This window comes from Asterias rubens, chromosome 22 (genome assembly GCF_902459465.1).
Source record: "Asterias rubens chromosome 22, eAstRub1.3, whole genome shotgun sequence".
Lineage (NCBI taxonomy): Eukaryota > Metazoa > Echinodermata > Asteroidea > Forcipulatida > Asteriidae > Asterias > Asterias rubens.
Genome location: NC_047083.1, coordinates 10,238,850 through 10,260,532, shown reverse-complemented (window position 1 = coordinate 10,260,532; position 21,683 = coordinate 10,238,850). Strand labels below are relative to the sequence as shown.

Here is a 21,683-nt window from a genome sequence, read left to right as displayed (position 1 = left end):
TATCTTAACTTTCCTAATGACAACGTTTCATATCCACCATAAAAAAACGTAAGTTCGCCAAAAGAGATCCTGCAGTTTTTTATGTCATACAAAACTAATAATAATACTACAAAACAATTTCGCCTGGCCCAGTGCACCCTCTAGGTGGCGCACTATACTTGAATCGACGTGGACGGAATAGTAGTATCTGCAAACTTCACCAAATTTAATAAGTGTTTGAGTAAATATAACTTGTCAACACGAATAACTCCATAATATGAGCCCAAAAGCACAACAAAAACATTGCATACAACCAAAGATCAAGTGTTTCTTTGTAGAAGAACACTTTCTATAAAGAGTGCCACCAACGGTGGAATATAAAGACATCCTGTGACGACGAATGCTACGTCATAGCTTCCAGTCTGCTCGAGTATCCAACCTAAATGTGAAAGAGAAACACTTAGGCCGTGTCCGAAACGACGACTTCGGCTACAGCTACGTCTAGATCAGCGCGTCTACCAGTGTTGAAGAATAGGCAGACGCGCGCGAGCTAGCCATAGCTGTAGCCGAAGTCACCGTTTCGGACACGGCCTTATTAAGTTTGCAGCCAGTATATTGGATCAACTACCTCAAAACTAAACTTGTTTCTAGCTTGCCTCGCTGCGTGTGAAAGAGAAACACTTATTAAGTTTGCAGCCAGTATATTGGATCAACTACCTCAAAACTAAACTTGTTTCTAGCTTGCCTCGCTGCGTTGTTATGAAGAGCATTTATGGCATAGTAGATAAAAAAAACTTCATGAATATTAATTTACCTGGTAAAAATCCGCTGCAGAAGGTTATGATACCGATTGCCAAACCCATCCAACTAAATGCACAAGCAATCAGGTCCCTTCCAATTAACTCCCTCGTGTAAACATCATTCAAAGACGCCAGGGCACTAGAGAAGGCTGCAAAGATGACGACATTAATTAGCAACAGCCAATAGGAGTCCATCCATGGATCAATGATTAAACAAATCATAGGTACTATTATAACAATAGCGAGTGCTGGTCTCAGCTTCAAAATCCCTCTATCGACCAGAATTCCAAAACCAATTTTTGAGAATAGTTTGGCCACACCAGCCGCTGTGATGAAGACCACTGCGTTATCTGAGGTGAAACCTTTAACTTCCACGTGGTTGACGTAGTAAATACTCCAGAAAGCGTCCACTACAGTGTTACAAATAAACATAATAGCTGGGATCCAGAAGGTAAGACGCAGACAAACAGAGATGCCGAATCGACTTTTTAGAATCACCAAAGCGTTTCTTAAAGTACTACTCTTTGTGGTGGTTCCCTCCTCGCAAGAAGGAACAGACTTGAAAGATTCTCGATTCGTCTCAATTGATGGTTTACCTAGAAGGGCGCCACATACGACAAGATTCAGGTTCAGTCCTCCTAACACAAGAAATGCACCCCTCCATCCGTATGTATCAAGACATAGTTTGATTAAAGGAACGACTAAGATCAGTCCAAGTGGGTTTCCTGTTTGTGCGATTCCATTAGCTGTTGCGTAGTTATGCTCGAAACGACGTGCTATTTCAACTTTTGTCAGAATATTTGCGAAGCTCATTCCTGGCCCTTTAAAGCAAAAGGAACATTTCACAATTTAGAGTAATTATAATGTTTGAATGAAGTTGTCATATTATTGCCTTGATGAAAAGACTGTATCTCGATTTTTCAAACTGTTTTCGATTTTTTCCAGTTTTTTTTTTTTTTTTGGGGGGGGGGGGCATTTAAAAAAAACTTGTTGGTCCTTTGAGTTCATAAGAAGAAGAAAAAAACGAGATTTGTCAAACTTTGTTTCGATTTACCATATCCAATCGCCAGTATCATTATGAGTTGAGCAACGATTGAACCAAATGAAGCCACAATCAAAGAACCTCCAACCATCATACCGCTCACCATGACAACAGCTCTAACACCAAATGTCGCCCCCAACGGTGCAGCTACCGGTCCTATCAGGTTGTAAAACACAGAACCAAACAGTAAATCGGGACCATAAATTGCGAACAGTGCACCAATCATTCCACATAAGAAGTGTGTTCTAAGACTTGCATAATATTGGTTTATTCATTTGTGAGTTTAAAGTGACAACAAATCTAGGACCGAATGTCGCCCCTAACGGTAAAACTGACGGTCTTGTATAAGTAATAATTCTGTGTATGTTTTAAAGGCACTGGACATCTTTGGTTGAATCCCAGCATAATGTGTATGCATAACAAATCTGTGAAAAAGTTGACTCTATTGGTCATCGAAGATACAGGAGAACAATGAAAGAAAAACTACCTTGGTGGACAAGTGTCTGCTTCCAGATGCAAAATAAAAGGCTTCAAGTCTGGAAGTATTTTAATATTTTGAGTAAAGAAACACCCTTTTTCTTAAAAACTACGTTTCTTCAAAGGGAGCCATTATTAACTGTTTTATTATCAACAGCTCACCTTTGCTCAATACCAAGTAATTATTTTAAGTAGTAGTACCAATAGCTGTAAGTAATGAAAGAAAATGATAACAAGAACGATGAAGAGTGATTCCCAAACAGAAAAGAAGACGATATTTTCACTGAAGATAAATTACCTGAAATATTAATAACTGCAATAACAATATCTATCATCCACCCTATCAGCCAAGTCTGAGCTGTAAATTGCTCCATAAGACTCGGTATCATCAATCCAAGACCTTTAATAGTTCCCGTCCATAACATCCAAGTTACATTCAAACAAGCCACAGCAATCCAGCCTCTTCTGTTTCCAACTATTGCCATTTTGCAAACTTCCTGTCTCTGATGATTATACTGATGGTTATTCACAAAACGATAGTTACATACTGACCGAAACGTCGAGTTGAAACCAATGGTTATTTTCAGAACCACCCAACTCATTAAATTTCAGACAATAGTCATTACATGGCGTTACCGCAAGTCTCTATATAGATAGTTACTTCGTTGTATTTGCTATTTTCTTATCGGGATCTAAGTCCACAGTTAAAGAGTACGGAAGCCCATTAGTGCCACGGTGCGTTTCTCTTTTCATGTTGTGGTGTTTCGTTGCCGCCACTTTAAATAAATATAACGCTGCTTTTTAATGTATTATAAATCCATATTATTATTATTATTACTATTGAGCTCCAACATCAACAGAGGGCGCTATGTATACTTAACGGTGTGCGCAAAGCAGACATAAAGAGTCAAAGGTGCATTTTGAAAGATCCTGACGTGGGCTCAAGGATGGTACAGTATTAGTTACGAGTCTTGAAGTGTAACGTCAGATGTTTATACTAAATTTTAGTTTTAGCTCACTGGGAACTCCTTTTGGTTGCAGGCATTACCAGAACTTCAAAATTGTTTGTTTTCTTATCAAACCTTTTTGATGAGGTGCGGTCCAACATTTTTAAAAGGAAACTGTTCAAACGAGAGGGCGGAAAGCCTAACTTGAATATTTTTCACCTGACTTTAGCTTGTTTAGAGAGCCATTTTGTGCATCATGGCTCCCGGGGCTGGATGTATCTTTTACCAGCAACAGTTGTAAATATTTAAGTTAACAAGAGTCAAAATTCGGCAAGGGGGTATTTTCGATACGTAGTTGAAGTCATGGTGGGCAAATAATTTGCAAAAATATAACGTGAAGTAAACGTTTTTAAAATAATCGAGGTCAACCAATGTGTTTTAACCCTAACCCAAGTGAATAAATATATTAAAACGTTTACTTAACGTCCGATTTCGGCAAACTACTTGCCCACCATGACTTCAACTACGTACTCAAAACACCCCTTTGCCAACTTTTGGATACATGTAAAAACAAATAATACGGTGCGTAATAAACCAACGCCCCAGAAAGAAAACATTGGTGAGATGTTAGACCCGGGGGCCATGTAGTACATGTACAAAGTGGCTCCCTAAAGAATCAAAAGTCAGATGAAAACACCCTTGCAAAGTACGAGCAGCAATAAATATCACCAATGAACTTCGCCCGCTAATTGAAAACCCTCTTGGTGATTCATTAACTAAACCGCCCTCTATCGAAACTGATTCTTAATTAAAATGTTGAACAAAATACTACTCCCAGAAATTGTGTTTATTTCCCTTAACCTTATTGCTGCCAATTTCATAAAACTGCACTCCACTTGTCGAGCAAAAGGGCAAACTTTATAGCCAAATTGACTTATCAGGTTTTCTCAATATCATGACAACTCGTCACACAATACTTAATTGCAGCCAACCCCCCCCCCCCCCCCCCCCCACCGAAGGGATTTTAACGAGAGCCTGAGAAGAATGATTCAAAAGAGGGCGCCATATGGGGGGGGGGGCACAGAACCTCCAGCCACCCAGGATAAACATAATACTGATTATTCACAAACAATTATTGTTTAACTTTGGTAATTAGGTTAATGGTATAATCAGGTTTATCATACATAGTTTGCCACCTTCAATTCCTTGTTGTGCTTTTAGGTAGAAATGCTTCAGGCCTGCAAGTCTTTTTAAGATTCAAATCTTGAGTGAGAAATTTCCTCTTTCTCAAAAACTATAATGTAACTGTAAAGACATAGGTTGAGCATGTTATTAAAACTAAAATAAATATATTGTGTTCCCAGATTAGACAAAGCAAACACTAATTTCATACTTTGGACTGGACATAGTATTGTTCCAAAATACGCATGAAGTGAAACATGCATTCCAATTATTACTGCAGATGCATGTTTCACTTAATGTGTATTTGAACATTATACTTCTGTTGGTATTATCATAACGTGATGTTATCTTGAGTCACTTTTGTAGACCACGTACAGCACAAACGTCTGGTTCAGTATAAGTTCAACGAACTTTTTCATCACAGCAACTCTCGTTAAAAAAAAGCCTAAAAAATGAAACAGTCTGATCCCTGTTTCAATATATATATATATAGTATTCACTTTCACAGCTACCAATAAGGAACAAGACACCCAAAGGTTAATTCAGCATTTTGTTTATTAGACTTGGTATAGCAAATTATAAAATACAAAGCGTTTTGACTTATGCTATCTTTTCGCATTCAAATGACTGAACTGATTAGCTTTATACCCCCTTTATACACAGTCGACCATTCCTAAGACTACATCAGTCTATATACCTATGGGGGATCTATTCTTACTCAAGGGTGATTTTAACCCAATCTATGCATAAATATATATTTGTACACTTAATTATTACAAAAGGCACATGTGGTGATACCGTTTTCAAGAAAAAACAATTTATATTTTGATAATAAATATTGAAATAGTCTTCAATTCACAAATAGGCCTAACTTGAGTGTTACAGCGAGTAATATTTAACTAAGAATATCTGGTTAGCAAGCTTCCCTCCACATCTACAGCACATGCAGTTTTAAATTAATAAAATGAAAAGCCTCTCTGTAGAATATTATTTTCCAGGACAAAATAATCCTTTATTATTCTTGCACTCTATAATAGAAAACATAGCCGAGTTTGCAAACTATTTATGTGAAATATGAATTTGATTCTGAGTGTTTCAGAAAAAAATATCATTATAAAGAAATGTGTCCAAGAACTTTACAGAGGTATGTGAAGTTTGAAAAACTTTACAAGTGAAAACTCTGATTTATTCCAATAAACTAAACTAAAATCTAAAATTATAGACGCGTTTTTTTTTCCAACCATCCTTTACAGCCGGTTCTAGATGGTAAATTACTCTTACAGACTTCAACCAACACGCTCATAAAGTTAATATTCATTTGAAAAATCATCTCATGAATATTCATTTGAAAAATCATCTCATGAATATTCATTTGAAAATCATCTCATATAGCGCCTTCTACATAATGCAGTGACGTCACGCAAAGTTAGTCGGGCACCATGCCAGCTTCTGTTTTCCTTCCGGCTGTATGCAGTCAGGGTGAGGTTTCTAAGTGGTGCTACCGAGAGTTCCAGCTCCTTGTCCGTAGCCAACGCCAACGGGGCCGAACCCCTTTGCATAGCAAGCTGAAAATACCAACCCAAAGTAACAATTTATTAGTTAGAGAAGACTGGTATCTCTCGAAACTCAATCAATTTAAAATGACAAACTTTACATATCACTCTTAAAGACACTGGACACTACTGGTAATTGTCAAAGACAAGTCTAATTTTCTCTCTTGGTGTATCTCAACATATGCATAAAATAACAAACCTGAACCAGAAAGGTTGTACTCGCAAAATTGTTTTTAATTTACTTAAATAATTAACGATCTCAGAAATGGTTTCACACATAAAATGAGTGAAAATTGATTTTACCCTGGCAGAAGATTTCATGCTCCCGATCTCTAACGTTAGTTGAGTCAACACTCTTGCCGCAGTAGGCGCAGCAGAAACACTTTATGTGCCAAGCCTGTCAAAAACAAAACACAACAAAAAGTTTCACAAATAAGATTTATACGCCCTCTACGATGAAGAAATGAAATATGTTTTTGACAAGCTGCCTTACACTGGGTGCGTTCGATTAGCTTCCCGGGTCGACCCCGGTGTGGCGTTTTCTTTTTCCAGGACGAACGTGTGCAGATAATTACCCACGTTCGTCCTGGAAAAAAAAAACCGTCACACACCGGGGTCGACCCAGGAGGCTAAACGAACGCACCCACTTAATAGCCTGCCTGAACGCATTTTTCTCTACATCAGAATTGCCACTGCCGCAGTGCTTTTCAATGGGAATTTGTTTTCTTCGAAATCGATTTTTAAAAAAAAGGGAATTCTTAAAAATAAATAAGGAACATTTTTTTATGGTTGGCAATTTAATGTACAGATACAAAAATGCAGCCTGAACATCTGACGTCACACGTCGAGGCTCGTAAATCTGTTTTAAATAAATAACTAAATTTAATAAATTTTAAAAACGTGATCGCACACCATCCATGATCCTCAAAAAACAGAAGATAGTTAATACATTAACAGTGGTCCAAAGATCTTATGACAGAGAGGGTTTCTTTGTGGCCCTTTTCGAATCCACGGCTTCGGCTTTTGATTCGGCTTCAGGCTCCGTTCTCTCGTGTGAAGCCGGCCCTGGGGTCGATTTCACAAAAAATTAGGACTAGTCCTAGAAGATATACAAAATGCATGGATAGTCCTAAGTTAGGACGAGTAACTGGTCCTAACTCGATATAGGACTATTCCTAACTCTTTGTGAAATCCACCCACGTAGCACGTACGCAAAGCACGCGCACATGCCGGCTTTGACATGCCGTGGTTTCGAAAAGGGCCTTTGACATCTATATTATAAAAGCGCTTAAGGACTCTTACATGGTTGGCAGCCAATCTCTTTTCAGCTTGGTAAACAGCCTTGCCACATCGGGGGCAGATATCAGACCCTTCTGGTGGTGGGCCAGTCTGGTAGTCAGCACCAGAGTAAGCTTGGGCTACCGTAGAGGGCTGACTGTATCAAGAAAAATAAATTGAGTAGAAAGTTTAGTTCGTATCTTGGTTTTTATTAAGCAAGTAACTTCACCGTTTGGTATAAAGAAACATATACAGAGGAATCTCAAAATTCCTTTGAACTATCACGAAGTAATTGGCGTTTATTAAACAATAATTTAATTTCATCATGTGGTGTAGAGAAACATGATACATTTGCAGAGGAATGTCCAAATGCCACGGGAACTATCATGAACTATTGCAAGATACAATTCTTTAAATCTTAAGCCCCTACAAATAACCCGAGTTAAAAAAAAAAAAAAAAAAATAATTTTGAGTGGTAGTCGTTTTCTTTTTTGAGGATGGCAATTTAAAGGTGCAGGGAATAAATGCCAGTGTGTCACAGGGAAATCTGTCTGCCGGAAATTCTGTCCTCTGGGAAATTAACATGGGCTTGGGAGGAAGTTTCAAAAGAGGGCGCTATAGAAGAAGTTTGTACACAGCATAGAGTTATATATAACTCTTGCTAGGAGCAAGTTCGGGTGGCGACCATTTGTCAACCACTGGTTAATGTTCCATGGTTACCTATGCATTGTATACATCCTATTACCAGGCAAATTCAACCGATGGTCGACTATAGTCGACTATAGTACCTCACTCGAACTTGCTCTAGTTCGCAGAATCTCCTGCCACACCAGGGTCTAACTTACTTTGGGGGTCTGACTCCACCGTGCCTCTCCCCGCAGTCCATGCCGAGGGTACCGGCACCACCACCGAAGCCGTACCCCTTAGGACCAAAGAACTTCCCATGACACTGTTTACAATAAAGCTTCAATTCATGCTCAGCAACAGTCACGGAGTCCAACATCTTATTACAGGCCTCTGAAAGTAAAGGATACAATTTGGTTTAAAATATTTTCCCCGAGAAAAGTTGAATTTAAATATAAAACAACTCCTCATTTCACAAAGAGTCAAGACTATAGTCCTATCTCGGGTTTGGACACGGCCAGCCTTAACTTTTTAATATCTACTGGGACTACTAAGTTATAACTCTTTTTGAAATAGACCAAAGACATTTTAAGTTGTATCAACATGTCCGGATTAATGGTGATATCTCAACTTCTGAGATGAATTTCACATGTTAGTTTCTTTGTATATATCTACATTTAAACAACCAAGCAGTTCAAAAAATCCAAAGGTATACTTTGCCTTTAAGGCTCACGTAGAAAACCATGAAACAAGCATAATTTGCTTATATTTATACCAGTTAAGGACCAATCAGAATGGTTGTTACATACCACATCTGAAGCAGAGCTTATGGAATTTATGTCCCTGCACAGGAGTGGGTGCCTGAGACAGGCATAATTTGCATACAAGATATGGACCAATCAGAATGGTTGTTACATACCACATCTGAAGCAGAGCTTATGGAATTTATGTCCCTGCACAGGAGTGGGTGCTTCCTCAGCCGAGTACACACTCTTCATACATTTCGGGCACTTTGATCCTCCGCCGTACGACATCTTGCAATAATTCTGAAAAAGAAAATTACTTTATGATAATTCTGATGACATTTTAACCTCATTCCCACGTTGTCCTATCAATAAATGATCATTCGTTAGTTATATAGGCTGTATTATGTTGGTTACTTGGTTACTAATAGTTTGTGAGAATTATGGTTTCGCGCCAGGAAAAATAATGACTTTTTTTGTGTCCCTTTATCCCGTGCCTTTAAAGATAAACGCAATTTGGTCGCCCAGAGAAGCTTGAGGCGGGTACCCGCGATTTTAAAATAATTTAGTGTTTATTTCACATCAAATAAATTTATTGTCTTTTAATCAATAATATTTCGATAGCTGCATCTTTAAAACCCAGTCAGATTTCGGATGGTATACGTTATCAAAGTCATTGACGTTTTTTACCGCTAAATTTGTTAAAATTTAAATGTATTTTTCCAAATGATTAGTTATATTTCGACTGCAGATCGACTGCAGATTGAATCTGCTCATGTATAGATTTTTAACACAGTATAATTATTTCCCCCGCACTCAACATAAACTGCCAGTTTAATATTTCAGCACAGCGGGAAACTGTAAACCGCCTAGAATCTATAGACCTAGATCCACACATACCAAGCATTCTTATCCGGTGAATGGGCAAATGACATCCTCTGGCTAACGGTATATTTTTCTGTTTAAATGCCTATGGTGTCGAGGCGGGAGCTAGACACTACGTACTTGTAGTGAATGGGAATTAGCTTACATGAAAGGTCGATGTACCATGAACTACACCCCCAAATATGGATAGGTATACGACTTCAAGGATGCGATGGTAGGATGACGTTTCGGTTGACGCTTAAAGGGGCTGCCCAGTCCCAAATATTGGGGCGTCAGCACACAGAAAAGTATTGCTATAAAGCAGAAAAAGGTAACCAGCCAAACTACATTAAGTTTGCATTGTCGAGGCTGGTGCCCCACAACATTTTTGATTAGCAAATTCACTTGCCAAGCAGTATTTACTGCTAAGCAGCTTTATGAAATTTGGTTCTAGTCTTTTGCTGCATGTTATGAGGTACTTATGAGGTACGCGCCTCCCTTCATTCTATGGCCGGGTGGGGCGTATGTGTAGAAACCCAGTGAACATTATACAGCTACATGCCTGCTTTGATACAGCCCCTTTAAAGTGTTAATTAAAATGCCACATTGTGTATCGGGAAAACCAATTAGAAACCGCATAGACCCATCAAGAGTGAATTATAGCAAATAATAATACAATTAGGCCTAAACTGGAATTCAATTAATTAGTGAAGTTTGCTTATTCTGAAAAGAACTTCGTTTTTATAATATTTTAGTATCTCTTTTAAGAACGTGAGCAGAACGTGAGCAGAACTTGCTTGTTTTTCAAAAATCAAACTGCTAAAAATCTATATAACAAAAAAAAGGAAAAAAAAAAGAGGAGGAGGCACTTAAGACATAATTGACATTTAAATGGCGGGACCAGCGTTTTAGCGGTAAGCATTTAGTTATGTTCCTATAGGAAGCTCTAGGAAATAATGGGCAGAGTGTGTATGGTCAGACCAAAAAACATCGTACGGTCTAGAATGACGTCACTTGCTTAGTGGCAATGGACGTAAGCAACCACTGAGCAAAGGGTTCATGTCTTCCCAAACAATAAGCCGACAAATTATAAAAAGACATAAAATGGTTTTAAAAAGAGTTCTTGAGTTTAAAGAAAGAAATTAAATGGTATGGGGAGAATCTGGATGTTGGTTCTTATTATATAGCTCTATGATCTGTTACCATCCGTCGTAAACTTAAAGGGAAGGTACACGTTTGGTAATTACTCAAAACAAATATTAACTTAACAACTTACTCGGTAACGAGCATTAGAGAGCTGTTGATAGTATAAAACATTGTGAGAAACGGCTCCCTCTGAAGTAACAAAGATTTTGAAATAGAGGTAATTTCTCACTAAAATAATAAAATACTTCTAGCTAGAAGTCTTTTATTTCTATCTAAAAGCACACAAATTCGTCCAACAAGGGTGTTTTTTCTTTCATCATTTTCTCCCAACTCAGATGACCAATTGAGCTAAAGTTTCCACAGGTTTGTTATTTTATGCATATGTTGAGATACCTTAAGTGAGAACACTGGTCTTTGACAATTACCAATAGTGTACCTTCCCTTTACAGGGAGCTTTTGAATAACCTGGGGGCAATGACCATAAGCATTGGTTTCTCCAAGAACAACAATGGAAACTCATGATATTTGAGAGAGAAAAAAACAAGTTTGTCAAACAGCAATTAATTCAGACAGATTGTTCACTTTCCCTGGTTCTTATACTAAAAATCAACCGCACATATTTAAACCACATAATGATAAGATAGACATATCAAAACAATAATAATGATAATACAAACAAACACAACCATAACTTACCAACACTCTTCCTTCCCAATATACGGTTTATGACTTCACGGCACACCAAACCTCACTGCGTCTTCCTCTCTAGTTAGTTCCCAAACAGAAAGAGACAAATCTTCATAATTCTACAAGAAAAACCCCTCAGCAACATTCTTGGCGAATCTTAAACACTTTGCACACGGCACTCAACCACATCCATAGAGCTGCTCTGATTTTGTGTCAACCATTTTTGGTCAGAATTTTGAAAGCACATGTCATGGAACCAGTCACTGCATATAGACTTGTTTTCAATACAATGTCATTAGTGTATGAAATAGCGCCCTCTTGTAGATGAACCTTCGTCATAGCCTACGATCACAGATTGTGGGGTGTTTCGTGGCTGAAGCAGAGGAATAACCGCGATCAAGTCTAAAGTCACGCGCCAGTTTGCAACAGCTCTACGTGTATACGTGTACACATAAGGTGTACACTTATGACGATTGACCAATCAGAAATGATTATTAGTTTCGCATCAATCAGACATAGAAGAAGAAAAATTGTTTGTTTGTTGTAAGTTCTATTGCTTATATTTTACGGTGTACTTTTTCTTGAAGTGTTTCCGAGTAATTTTTTTGAGGCATTTTTACTGTTATAATATACCCTTGAAGTCGAACAGGGGAGAGAGCGCAACATAAATTAAATTACCCACAGATGGCTAAATTCCGATTTTTACCAGAAAACAAAACTACTAAAATTTACCAAAGTTTAACATGTTTTAGCCTTCTACTCTGCTAGGGTCGAACGTCAGGCCACTATTTTTTTCATAACTCCTTTTGGTGGGTAAGCAGTTTCTAAAAAATAAGTTCAACAAAAACTCATTTACAGTTGTGACCTTTATAGAATGTTATTTATTTCAGTGAGAGAAAAGGATGCGTGTTTTTTTCTTTTAATGGAGATAAAATCTTCGTTGGCGCCGGACGAGAAACTAGACAAGATATTTGAATGGCCGCAGAGTAATGCATCTTGCAGTACACTATAAGGCTTCATACTGGTGGGTTAATTTGTTATGTGTAATAGACTTCTTCCTTGAACTTGCCTCATACAAACAAAATTCCTGACGCTAACAATTTATTATTTATCTTTAAACAGCATGGATTTTCAGACCATCAATTAATTCTAAAGATGCTGTACTTAACATGTATTAATTTGAGACAAAAATAAATCTTTAATTACCAAGACATTTTATTAAAAAAAATATTATGTGTTTATTTTTCTGTTTATAAAATTGCATATCACTCAAATTCCATTCAAAAAAACTACACCATTATTCCAGCCACCATCAAAATTAAATACAAAAACTAAAACATTTTGTAAAAATATATAGTTTCATAATCAACAAAATATTTTAAAAGGGATATAGAATCTCAACTGCTCAATGAAAGATTCAAAATAAGTGAAAAATACAAAGAAGATATTATTTCAGGAAATTAATAGACTTTGGTAATTACACTAGGACCAAAGCACAGAATTGGTGTTTGGAAAAAAGAAGAAAAAAAAAAACTAAATGTTAACTGTTTATAAGTAAAAGACTTTGGTAGTATATATTTTTTTTTGGCAAAGTACATTATACATTTTTGGAAAGAAATACTCAAAAACGACTGTATACGATTAATAATTACTACTCCAGCATTAATACTCCACCGATATATTTCAGTCAAAAAAAATGTAAAAGTTGAACATTGGAGAACCACATCATATCTTGGTTTATTTTGATTGCCACAATCAAAATAAGCAAGATATGAACATGCAACCAAACTCCAGTGATAAAGCACAAAATATTCATGTTGTTTTCACTAAAAAATTATCACTGAATTGAATGAAATTTTCACAAGTTATTTCTAAATTGTGTGTTTCTAGAAGACTTTGGAAGTGGAACTCATTTACTCCTCCAAAAATAAAAAACAATGATGCACTTTTTGTGTTATATTTCTTTCAAATCCATCTGTGAATTGATTGATTAGTTAATTAAATTTCTTTGCCGTTTTGAAATGCTGCACAAATTCTTTCTGAGTAGAATAAACCATTTGAGATAGAACAAAATAAAATGACTGTATTAGGTTTGGGTTAATTTGTCCTTATACACCCAAACCAAACAGTGCACTCCAATTGTTTCCACCATATTATCTCCAAAAACTAATTTGAGAAAAAAAACCAAAACAAAAAACAGTGGATACAAATTCATGTATGAGATGTTCAAAAGTTCAAATCTTGGCCGAAGAATGATGAAGGTTTCCCGTTCGCATCTCGTTCTCGCTTCACGAAGGAGGTAAATGACGAGATACAATTCCCGATGAAATAATCTGCTTGGCCAAGAATCATAAGATCTGTTTCGACAAAGTCGGGTTTCAGATAATGAACAGTCACCTGAAAAAGGGAAGGAAAAAAAGACTTATTAATATGTATAAGGTATGACTCCTAAGACTAATGAATATGTATAAGGTATGACTCCTAAGACTAATGTCAATGAATATGTATAAGGTATGACTCCTAATCTTAATGAATATGTATAAGGTATGACTCCTAAGACTAATGAATATGTATAAGGTATGACTCCTAATCTTAATGAATATGTATAAGATATGACTACCAAGACTAATGAATATGTATAAGGTATGACTCCTAAGACTAATGAATATGTATAAGGTATGACTCCTAAGACTAATGAATATGTATAAGGTATGACTCCTAAGACTAATGTCAATGAATATGTATAAGGTATGACTCCTAAGACTAATGAATATGTATAAGGTATGACTCCTAATCTTAATGAATATGTATAAGATATGACTCCCAAGACTAATGAATATGTATAAGGTATGACTCCTAATCTTAATGAATATGTATAAGATATGACTCCCAAGACTAATGAATATGTATAAGGTATGACTCCTAAGACTAATGAATATGTATAAGGTATGACTCCTAATCTTAATGAATATGTATAAGGTATGACTCCTAATCTTAATGAATATGTATAAGGTATGACTCCTAATCTTAATGAATATGTATAAGGTATGACTCCTAATCTTAATGAATATGTATAAGGTATGACTCCTAAGACTAATGAATATGTATAAGGTATGACTCCTAAGACTAATGAATATGTATAAGGTATGACTCCTAAGACTAATGAATATGTATAAGGTATGACTCCTAAGACTAATGAATATGTATAAGGTATGACTCCTAAGACTAATGAATATGTATAAGGTATGACTCCTAAGACTAATGAATATGTATAAGGTATGACTCCTAAGACTAATGAATATGTATAAGGTATGACTCCTAAGACTAATGAATATGTATAAGGTATGACTCCTAATCTTAATGAATATGTATAAGGTATGACTCCTAAGACTAATGAATATGTATAAGGTATGACTCAACTGGAATGAATGTCAGTTAATGATCAAGACAAAATTAGAAAATAACAACTATAACTTAATATTTATATTGTGCCCTTACATGAAGGATCCAAAGTGCATATTATCACTTTTTGAAACGTAGAATAATAATAATAATAATAATAATAAAGACATTTGTAAAGCGCCTAAAGCCTCTAATAATAAAATATACTAAAAGTTTCTTATTACATAGGCCTAACCCTGCTAGAATCGGTAATGTTTGGATCTCTTAGAGACAGACACCTCTAATTCTAAAAAAAAAAAAAAAAAAACTAACTGGTAAGGCGACCACAGAAGAAGCACAAACAAAAGATACAACAGAAAATAATAAAAACAGAAATACACTGAAATAGAGAAAAAGACCATGAATATTTATAAGGTCTGTCTGTATGATAAGGTACCAGACAAAGAAAAGAATTTATACAAATCATGATTATTCATGAGGTTCAAACTGAACATTGAACATAAAAATACAATCATGATTATTTCAAAAGTTTATTCTTACAAAGTTAGGTTTCAGATAGGAACAGAAACTCAACAAATAGGAAGAAAACAAATTATAAGGTCAGTTTCTGTATGATTGGGTGCTAAAAAAAAGAACAGAATTCAAACATGAAATTTACACAAATCATTATTATTCATAAGGTTTTCCTTACAAAGTTAGGTTTCAGTCAACAGAATCTAAATTAAGAAACAGCATCCGTGAATATTCATGAATTGGTAATGGATGTACATCAATGGATGAAGTCAGGTTATGAATATTTATTAAGGAATCAATGCTGAGTTTTAATGAATATGTATGACAGATTTCTAAAACTTACCCCAACTGGTTGTAGAAGATTTGTAAATTCCTCTATATATGGTTGTTTATCTGTTGCTATGTAAAGATGTCTAGCGTTGACATGTTTGAATACAGCTGCCGTGTGCTCAAGGATGTGAGAGAGACTGGGAAGACATAATTCCTGTAAAATAATCCAAAACGTTGTAAAGTCAATACTCCAGAAACCACAAGGTGTTTACAAAACATTATAAAACATTTTTATGGGGGTTCAAGGTCAATTTGATTTTGGGATGACATCATTTTCCAACAGATATGAGTCCCTTTGTTGGCAGTCTACCTATGTAAGTATCGTTGTACTGGGGGCCATTCAGAAGCCATACAACCTAGTCAATTTGTCTTTGTTCAACCCAAAATCATTTAAAGACACTGGACACTATTGGTAACTGTCAAAGACTAGTCTTAAGAGTTGGTGTATCTCAACATATGCATAAAATAACAAACCTGTGAAAATTTGAGCTCAATCAGTCATCAAAGTTGCGAGATAATAATGAAAGAAAAAAAAAACACCCTTGTCACACCATGGTCACTTGAAGTTGTGTGCTTTCAGATGCTTGATTTCGAGACCTCAAATTCGAAATCTGAGGTCTCAAAATCAAATTTGTGAAAAAATACTTCTTTCTCGAAAATACTTCTTTCTCGAAAACTACGTCACATCAGAGGGAGCTGTTTCTCACAGTGTTTTATACTATCAACCTTTCCCATTACTTGTATTCAAGAAAGGTTTTATGTTGATAATTATTTTGAGTAATTACCAATAGTGTCCACTGCCTTTAAACTCAAGGGAAATACCTTTCTGGACAAACTAAATTCAGGGCAAAAGAATCAAGTGATTTTTGTGTGACTATAAACAAATCTGTCACAGAAGTTTTATAAATTGTTACCTTTGTAACTATGGCGTCAGGCGTTGCATCCAGACACTGTGTTGAAGCCATGAAGCGTTTTAACGGGTGGTCATCGACATGTTGACATGCCCTTACCTATAATAAAGATATTTTCACAATTAATCAGAAGTGAAAGCTATATAACAAATGGAATTTATGAGAAACTCTAGTGTTAGGGGTCGGGGTAAGGATTAGGGTCAACAAATAAAATGTATTTCTCTACAATCGTACACAGATTTATAGTTCACGACATTATAAATATTGCAAAACAGAAAATAGCAACATTTGTTCAGTACATAGCATCAATAATGTACAAATGTAGTTCAATGGTAAGGCACATATTATTATTTACTATTATTACTTATTTCGGCAATACAGTCAAGCAAACAGAAAAAATACAACCAAGGATAGCCCAAAAAGCTGATTAAAAATTGCCATCGTCAAAAACATACAAAAACATACAACCAAATACCAAACTAAATAATTGCACAGGAAAAAGAAAACAATTATTATTAAAATCAAAATGTACAAAATTGTTACAACTTGGATCACTCAAAAACATACATGTACAATCAAATACCAAACTAAATATTTGCACAGGAAAAAGAGAACAATTATAATAGAAAACTAAATATTTGCACAGGAAAAAGAGAACAATTATAATAGAAAATGTATAAAATTGTTAAAAATTAGATCGAGATGATGTTGAGGTGAGATGTTGTTTCATAAAAGTCATGAAAAATACCAACCTAAAAACTACCATCATCAAAATACTGCATTGGAATTTGAGAATGAATGAAGCAAGTTTTAGAAAATCAATCTTACTTACCCAATCTATTCCGTTCCGTAAATGGATTCCAACGAACCCCTCATCTTGAAATGTCTCCTTGATGTAGGTTCCAGCTTCTTGAAAAAACTTAGGTTCCCATTTGAAGTATTTTTGGATAGCTCGGTTTCCACCAAGCATTGGGTAGGAGCCTGGTGACCCACGGAGAGCTATAACAGGATGCTCCATCGGTGGGAATCTGGTAATGAATAATAATTATAATTATAATAATTTATTCATTCATTCATTCAGGGTTTGAAAACCTCAAAAACACATAGCAACAAAATACTTGAAATGTATACAAATATTATGAAAACATTATGGACATTTTAAAATACAAAGAACAAATGGAAGCCTAGGGATTGCCCAAAAGCAAACCAAATCACTACCCAAAAAACAATCCCGTAAAGTAATACAAAACATAAAAACAAGCAATCAAAAAAGGGGAACATTTTAGAAATAAAAATGATTAGAAGTATTTATTTGACCAAAACAATGCAAAATGTACACAAATATATAACAGCACAAAATAATAAACATTTACAAAATTTCATGAAAGCAAACACCAATACACCATAAATACAACTATCCAAGATGAACTGAAATGCAAAAACAAAAATTAACCGTTTTCCCAAGTAATTTTCGTTCAAACGTGCTGAACAACAAAAGTATTAATGAAAATACACTCTAACAATATAATACCATCGTGCTATTTCATACATTAAAATGAAAACAATGAAAAAGGAAGATGTGTGTTTGGAAGAATACAAATTTAGGTAAATTTTATTGCAGATGTATGTATATTTGGTTTGCGGTAACACCATGTGTGTATCTACTTGCCAGGTAGAGTTGTTCTTAGGGAACTGTCTTGCTTTATTCTACTGCCGTGGAGTAGATAATCGGAGGTTCGGGAGACTTCTCAGTTCTGAAAAGAACTGTCCTGCTTTTAACTATTACCAGGGCGGATGGTATAGAAATTAGACTGGACTACTACTTTAGCTTATAGGATCATAATTAACTGTACTGCCGCGGAGTCATTTCTGAAATTGGTCTCAACGTTTCGACTAGCTTGCTCTAGTCATCGTCTAGTCACCGCAAACCAAATATACATTGATACCTCACCATGCTATGCCTCAAATTGCAGATGTATTTATTACAAATTATACACAAAGCATCAATAAACAGGATCAGAAAATACAGAAATCTAGTTGAGAAATATTTCTAAATAAAAATAAAACAAAAATCTCAATTGAGAATCATAGGAAAGAGGCAATGACAACTTGACTAGTTTAAGAAATAATTGGGTTATTTTCTGAGTCCAAGTAATGCTTTAGTACATAAGTGTCATTATTCTAAGTTGTCACCAGAGGGCGGTATACAAGATGAGTGGTATACTAGCTCCAACTACACAAGCCTGGACAGTGATGAACAAAAACAACAAAACCAAAGAACATCAAACAAAAACTATACTTCTTTAAACACCTACCTTTCATCCCAGATTCTTTTTGTAGTTTCCAGTGATTGTTTATTACTGATGTCAGCAACATTAAACAGTTGATATTTTATGCATAAATCAAAAGTAACGTTGAAGTGGTTCCAGAAAGGTCCAAATGGACTGCCTGAAAAAAAAGAGGATAAAAATGTTTTCAGGGCTAACCCTCAACACAAAGGTTGTGAAAGTAAATTGTCTATTAAGGGCACTGGAAATGTTTGGTAATTTATCAAAGACCCGCAGCCGATATCACGAAACGCTAGGATTAATTCCATCTCAAGTTAGGACGAGTAGGCCTAACCCCTCCTAACTTAGGATGGGTTTAATGCGTCTTTGGATACAGAACTGAACTCTTCCTAAGTCCTAAGATTAATCCCAAGTTAAGAAGAGTTTGGTGAAATCGACAGCAGTATTCTAACTTGGTGTATCCAAACAAGTACATTTTTATGCTAATATTTCTTTTATGTCCAGTGCCTTATTAAACACCACTTCTCAACTTTCTCAAGTTCAAAGGAATACAAAAAACTGCCACTCGTTTCCCTGTAGGCGAAGCTTTTGTCCACACAAGAAGACAAAGTTACAGGCCTGGAAATACAAGATGCCACGGAGGCCATGGTCTATATGTTGCCCTGGTGTATGACAGGCCTGGAATTTCATCTTGGTGCCCCTTCAAAAGTTCCCCATAGACTTTAAGGTTTTCCAATGTAAGTGCCCCTTGCAAAATACAAATGGCCTTGCCCTTTCAAAGATGAAATTCCAGGCCTGTCATACACACGTAAATGCAGATATTTTGAGAGAAGAAGTCCTCACATATTGTCAAGTTACTTTTGAGTATTTAAATGATCCTTTACCATTTTTCATGGTGCATGCAACACCATCATCGTTGACTGGTAGGTGGGCGTAGCCAACTCTCTGACCAGGCGGCCAGTATTTAGGAGCAAGAAACTTCATGAAATCCTCCATGAGGATCACACGATGGAACTCAAGAGCTGGTCTGACTTGAAACAACTCCCCAAATGATGCATGAGCCTACAAAGAAAATAGTGTAAAACTAATGACCCTGCAATTCATAAAACCTTTTAATGTCACGCATGTCAAAACAGCCTGGAGTATTTTGCAATTTAAAACCAATACACAAGCAAGTACAAGTAAAAAATAATCAAAAATGAGTTACAAATCAGATATTAAAAAGAACACAAATCACAGCACATCCAAGCACACACTAAAGATAAAAACTATAGGACTATAAAACTTCATTGAAATAAAGTTTGAGCATGCAGGGCTGTATGCTTCGTTTTTGAAATGGCAAGGGCACCAAGGCATTTTCTTCTTGGTAAAGGACACGGAGGCAATCGCCTCCGTTGCCTCCGTGAAGTAGCAGGCCTGAGCATGGTTGGAGTTAATTATGAAACCCTCTGATCTTTACACTCACAGGTGAGTCAAATTATCACAACTTGGTCTTTTTCGTCCCTTAGTGTCAATGCTCTGGACTCTCAATTCTTGAGGGCGCTATTTATAGGGATAGGTGTGTACGTGTGAGTAAATGAAGACTTACATATGTCCGGAATGGAGGCAAGACCAACGTTCTGTTGAGTGCTTTAGCAAATGCCATTGCTCCGAGATAATGCTCTGCTTGGTTGCCAAAACGACCTGTTAAAAACAAAAGTTACATATTGGAAAGATTTCATAAAATAGAGAATTTCTTAATGAATGGCTCACTTTTATTATTAATGACAAGACCTATGAACCTACTATCTCATATCTGTTTTTACTTAGTCATCCACGATCCACTAACTGTTGATTGTGGTTTGAACACTTCATATTATTATTATTATTATCACAATTAATAAAAAAATAAATAAGTAATTATTGTTTTCAAGTGAGCTTCTGAACGGTAAATGGTTTTCAATTTCATAAAGAAAAGAGGAAAGTAAACCCACCAACTTTATTCTATTCTACTCACCCATACATGGACAAAACATGATGTACCCATTTTTGTCCCATGTGTAGCCGGCTTTAGGTTCAGTTTTAGCTCCAGCAATTCCATGCACTTCTTCTTCTTCGGCAAGTTCATGTTCTTCGTCGCGTATGAAGCAACTGTCATCATCTTCAGAGCAGTCCGAAGAAGGTCTAAGTCCTTCAAGATCTTCTGATGATTTCATTCCATGTTTTGAATTAGTTTCAGAAGTGTAAGCATGACTTGTTTCTGCATACGACTTCATAAAACATGCGAACAGTACACTCGATATGAGCACGTGCAAGAACATAGCCAACTTGAAGTTGCATTTTTTGAAGCACACTTTCGTCTCCATTTTTCTGGTCACTAAGTTGGGAGCTGACATACCACTCAGCGTAGACAATGACCACCAGCCATTCAAATGTTTGCGGTACTTTTATTTTGGTAAAAACAGACGACTGAATGTGGATGTGTATGTGTGAATTCGCCGCCTCTACACCGCTGTGTTTCGGCCCAACTTCAGAATCGCCCCAACTGTAGTTTTGGGAAGTGTTCCAGTTGGGACGGCCAAACTAGTCTTTGCACGTGTTGTCAAAAAAAAAAAAAAAACAAGAGGGCGCTATCACCCCACACCGGTCTCGCGACAAAAAACTTCCATAGCAAACAATGCATTCAGAAGTCTCACAGCTTTTAACAGTAAAGACAAACTGTTTAATGACCTCTGCTCAATTTAATATGGGGAGTTCCACCCATCCCTTTGCCCGTGGATTCCAAACCTTCCAAATAAAAATAGCCTACCAAAAAACCCAGATGGTAATCAACACGAGAAGGTCTTCTATCGAGACTAGTTATTACAGATCTATGTACCCCATGTATAGTTGGGCCATTCCAACACTGCAGTCCCTACTACAGTTAGAAAATTTGGAC

At 36.1% G+C, this 21,683-nt stretch overlaps 3 protein-coding genes across 4 annotated transcripts; all 3 read right to left on the bottom strand.

Moving 5' to 3' along the window:
* Window positions 1-299: 299 nt before the first annotated feature.
* On the bottom strand, window positions 300-2,783 carry LOC117305459 (monocarboxylate transporter 12-like). Its single transcript, XM_033790327.1, has 4 exons — window positions 2,597-2,783; window positions 1,834-1,977; window positions 794-1,600; window positions 300-418 (listed from the first exon to the last, which is right to left on the bottom strand). Exons 1-4 carry the CDS (start codon window positions 2,781-2,783, stop codon window positions 300-302), a joined length of 1,257 nt encoding a protein of 418 aa, XP_033646218.1.
* A 2,181-nt stretch (window positions 2,784-4,964) lies between these two features.
* LOC117304983 (cysteine and glycine-rich protein 1-like) lies at window positions 4,965-11,464 on the bottom strand. Of its 2 annotated transcripts, XM_033789646.1 has the most exons (7): window positions 11,332-11,464; window positions 8,854-8,928; window positions 8,692-8,743; window positions 8,104-8,275; window positions 7,283-7,415; window positions 6,284-6,377; window positions 4,965-5,992 (listed from the first exon to the last, which is right to left on the bottom strand). In XM_033789646.1, exons 2-7 carry the CDS (start codon window positions 8,914-8,916, stop codon window positions 5,916-5,918), a joined length of 591 nt encoding a protein of 196 aa, XP_033645537.1. In that variant the 5' UTR covers window positions 8,917-8,928; window positions 11,332-11,464; the 3' UTR covers window positions 4,965-5,915. The 2 variants fall into 2 exon arrangements, with proteins under 2 accessions (XP_033645537.1, XP_033645536.1); XM_033789645.1 differs by lacking the exon at window positions 8,692-8,743 and having other exon boundaries at window positions 8,802-8,928; window positions 11,332-11,458.
* A 1,100-nt stretch (window positions 11,465-12,564) lies between these two features.
* LOC117304982 (GDP-fucose protein O-fucosyltransferase 1-like) lies at window positions 12,565-21,249 on the bottom strand. The gene is made up of 8 exons (XM_033789644.1): window positions 20,763-21,249; window positions 20,355-20,449; window positions 19,651-19,828; window positions 18,794-18,926; window positions 17,311-17,506; window positions 16,482-16,577; window positions 15,581-15,721; window positions 12,565-13,719 (listed from the first exon to the last, which is right to left on the bottom strand). Exons 1-8 carry the CDS (start codon window positions 21,139-21,141, stop codon window positions 13,549-13,551), a joined length of 1,389 nt encoding a protein of 462 aa, XP_033645535.1. The 5' UTR covers window positions 21,142-21,249; the 3' UTR covers window positions 12,565-13,548.
* Window positions 21,250-21,683: the final 434 nt, after the last annotated feature.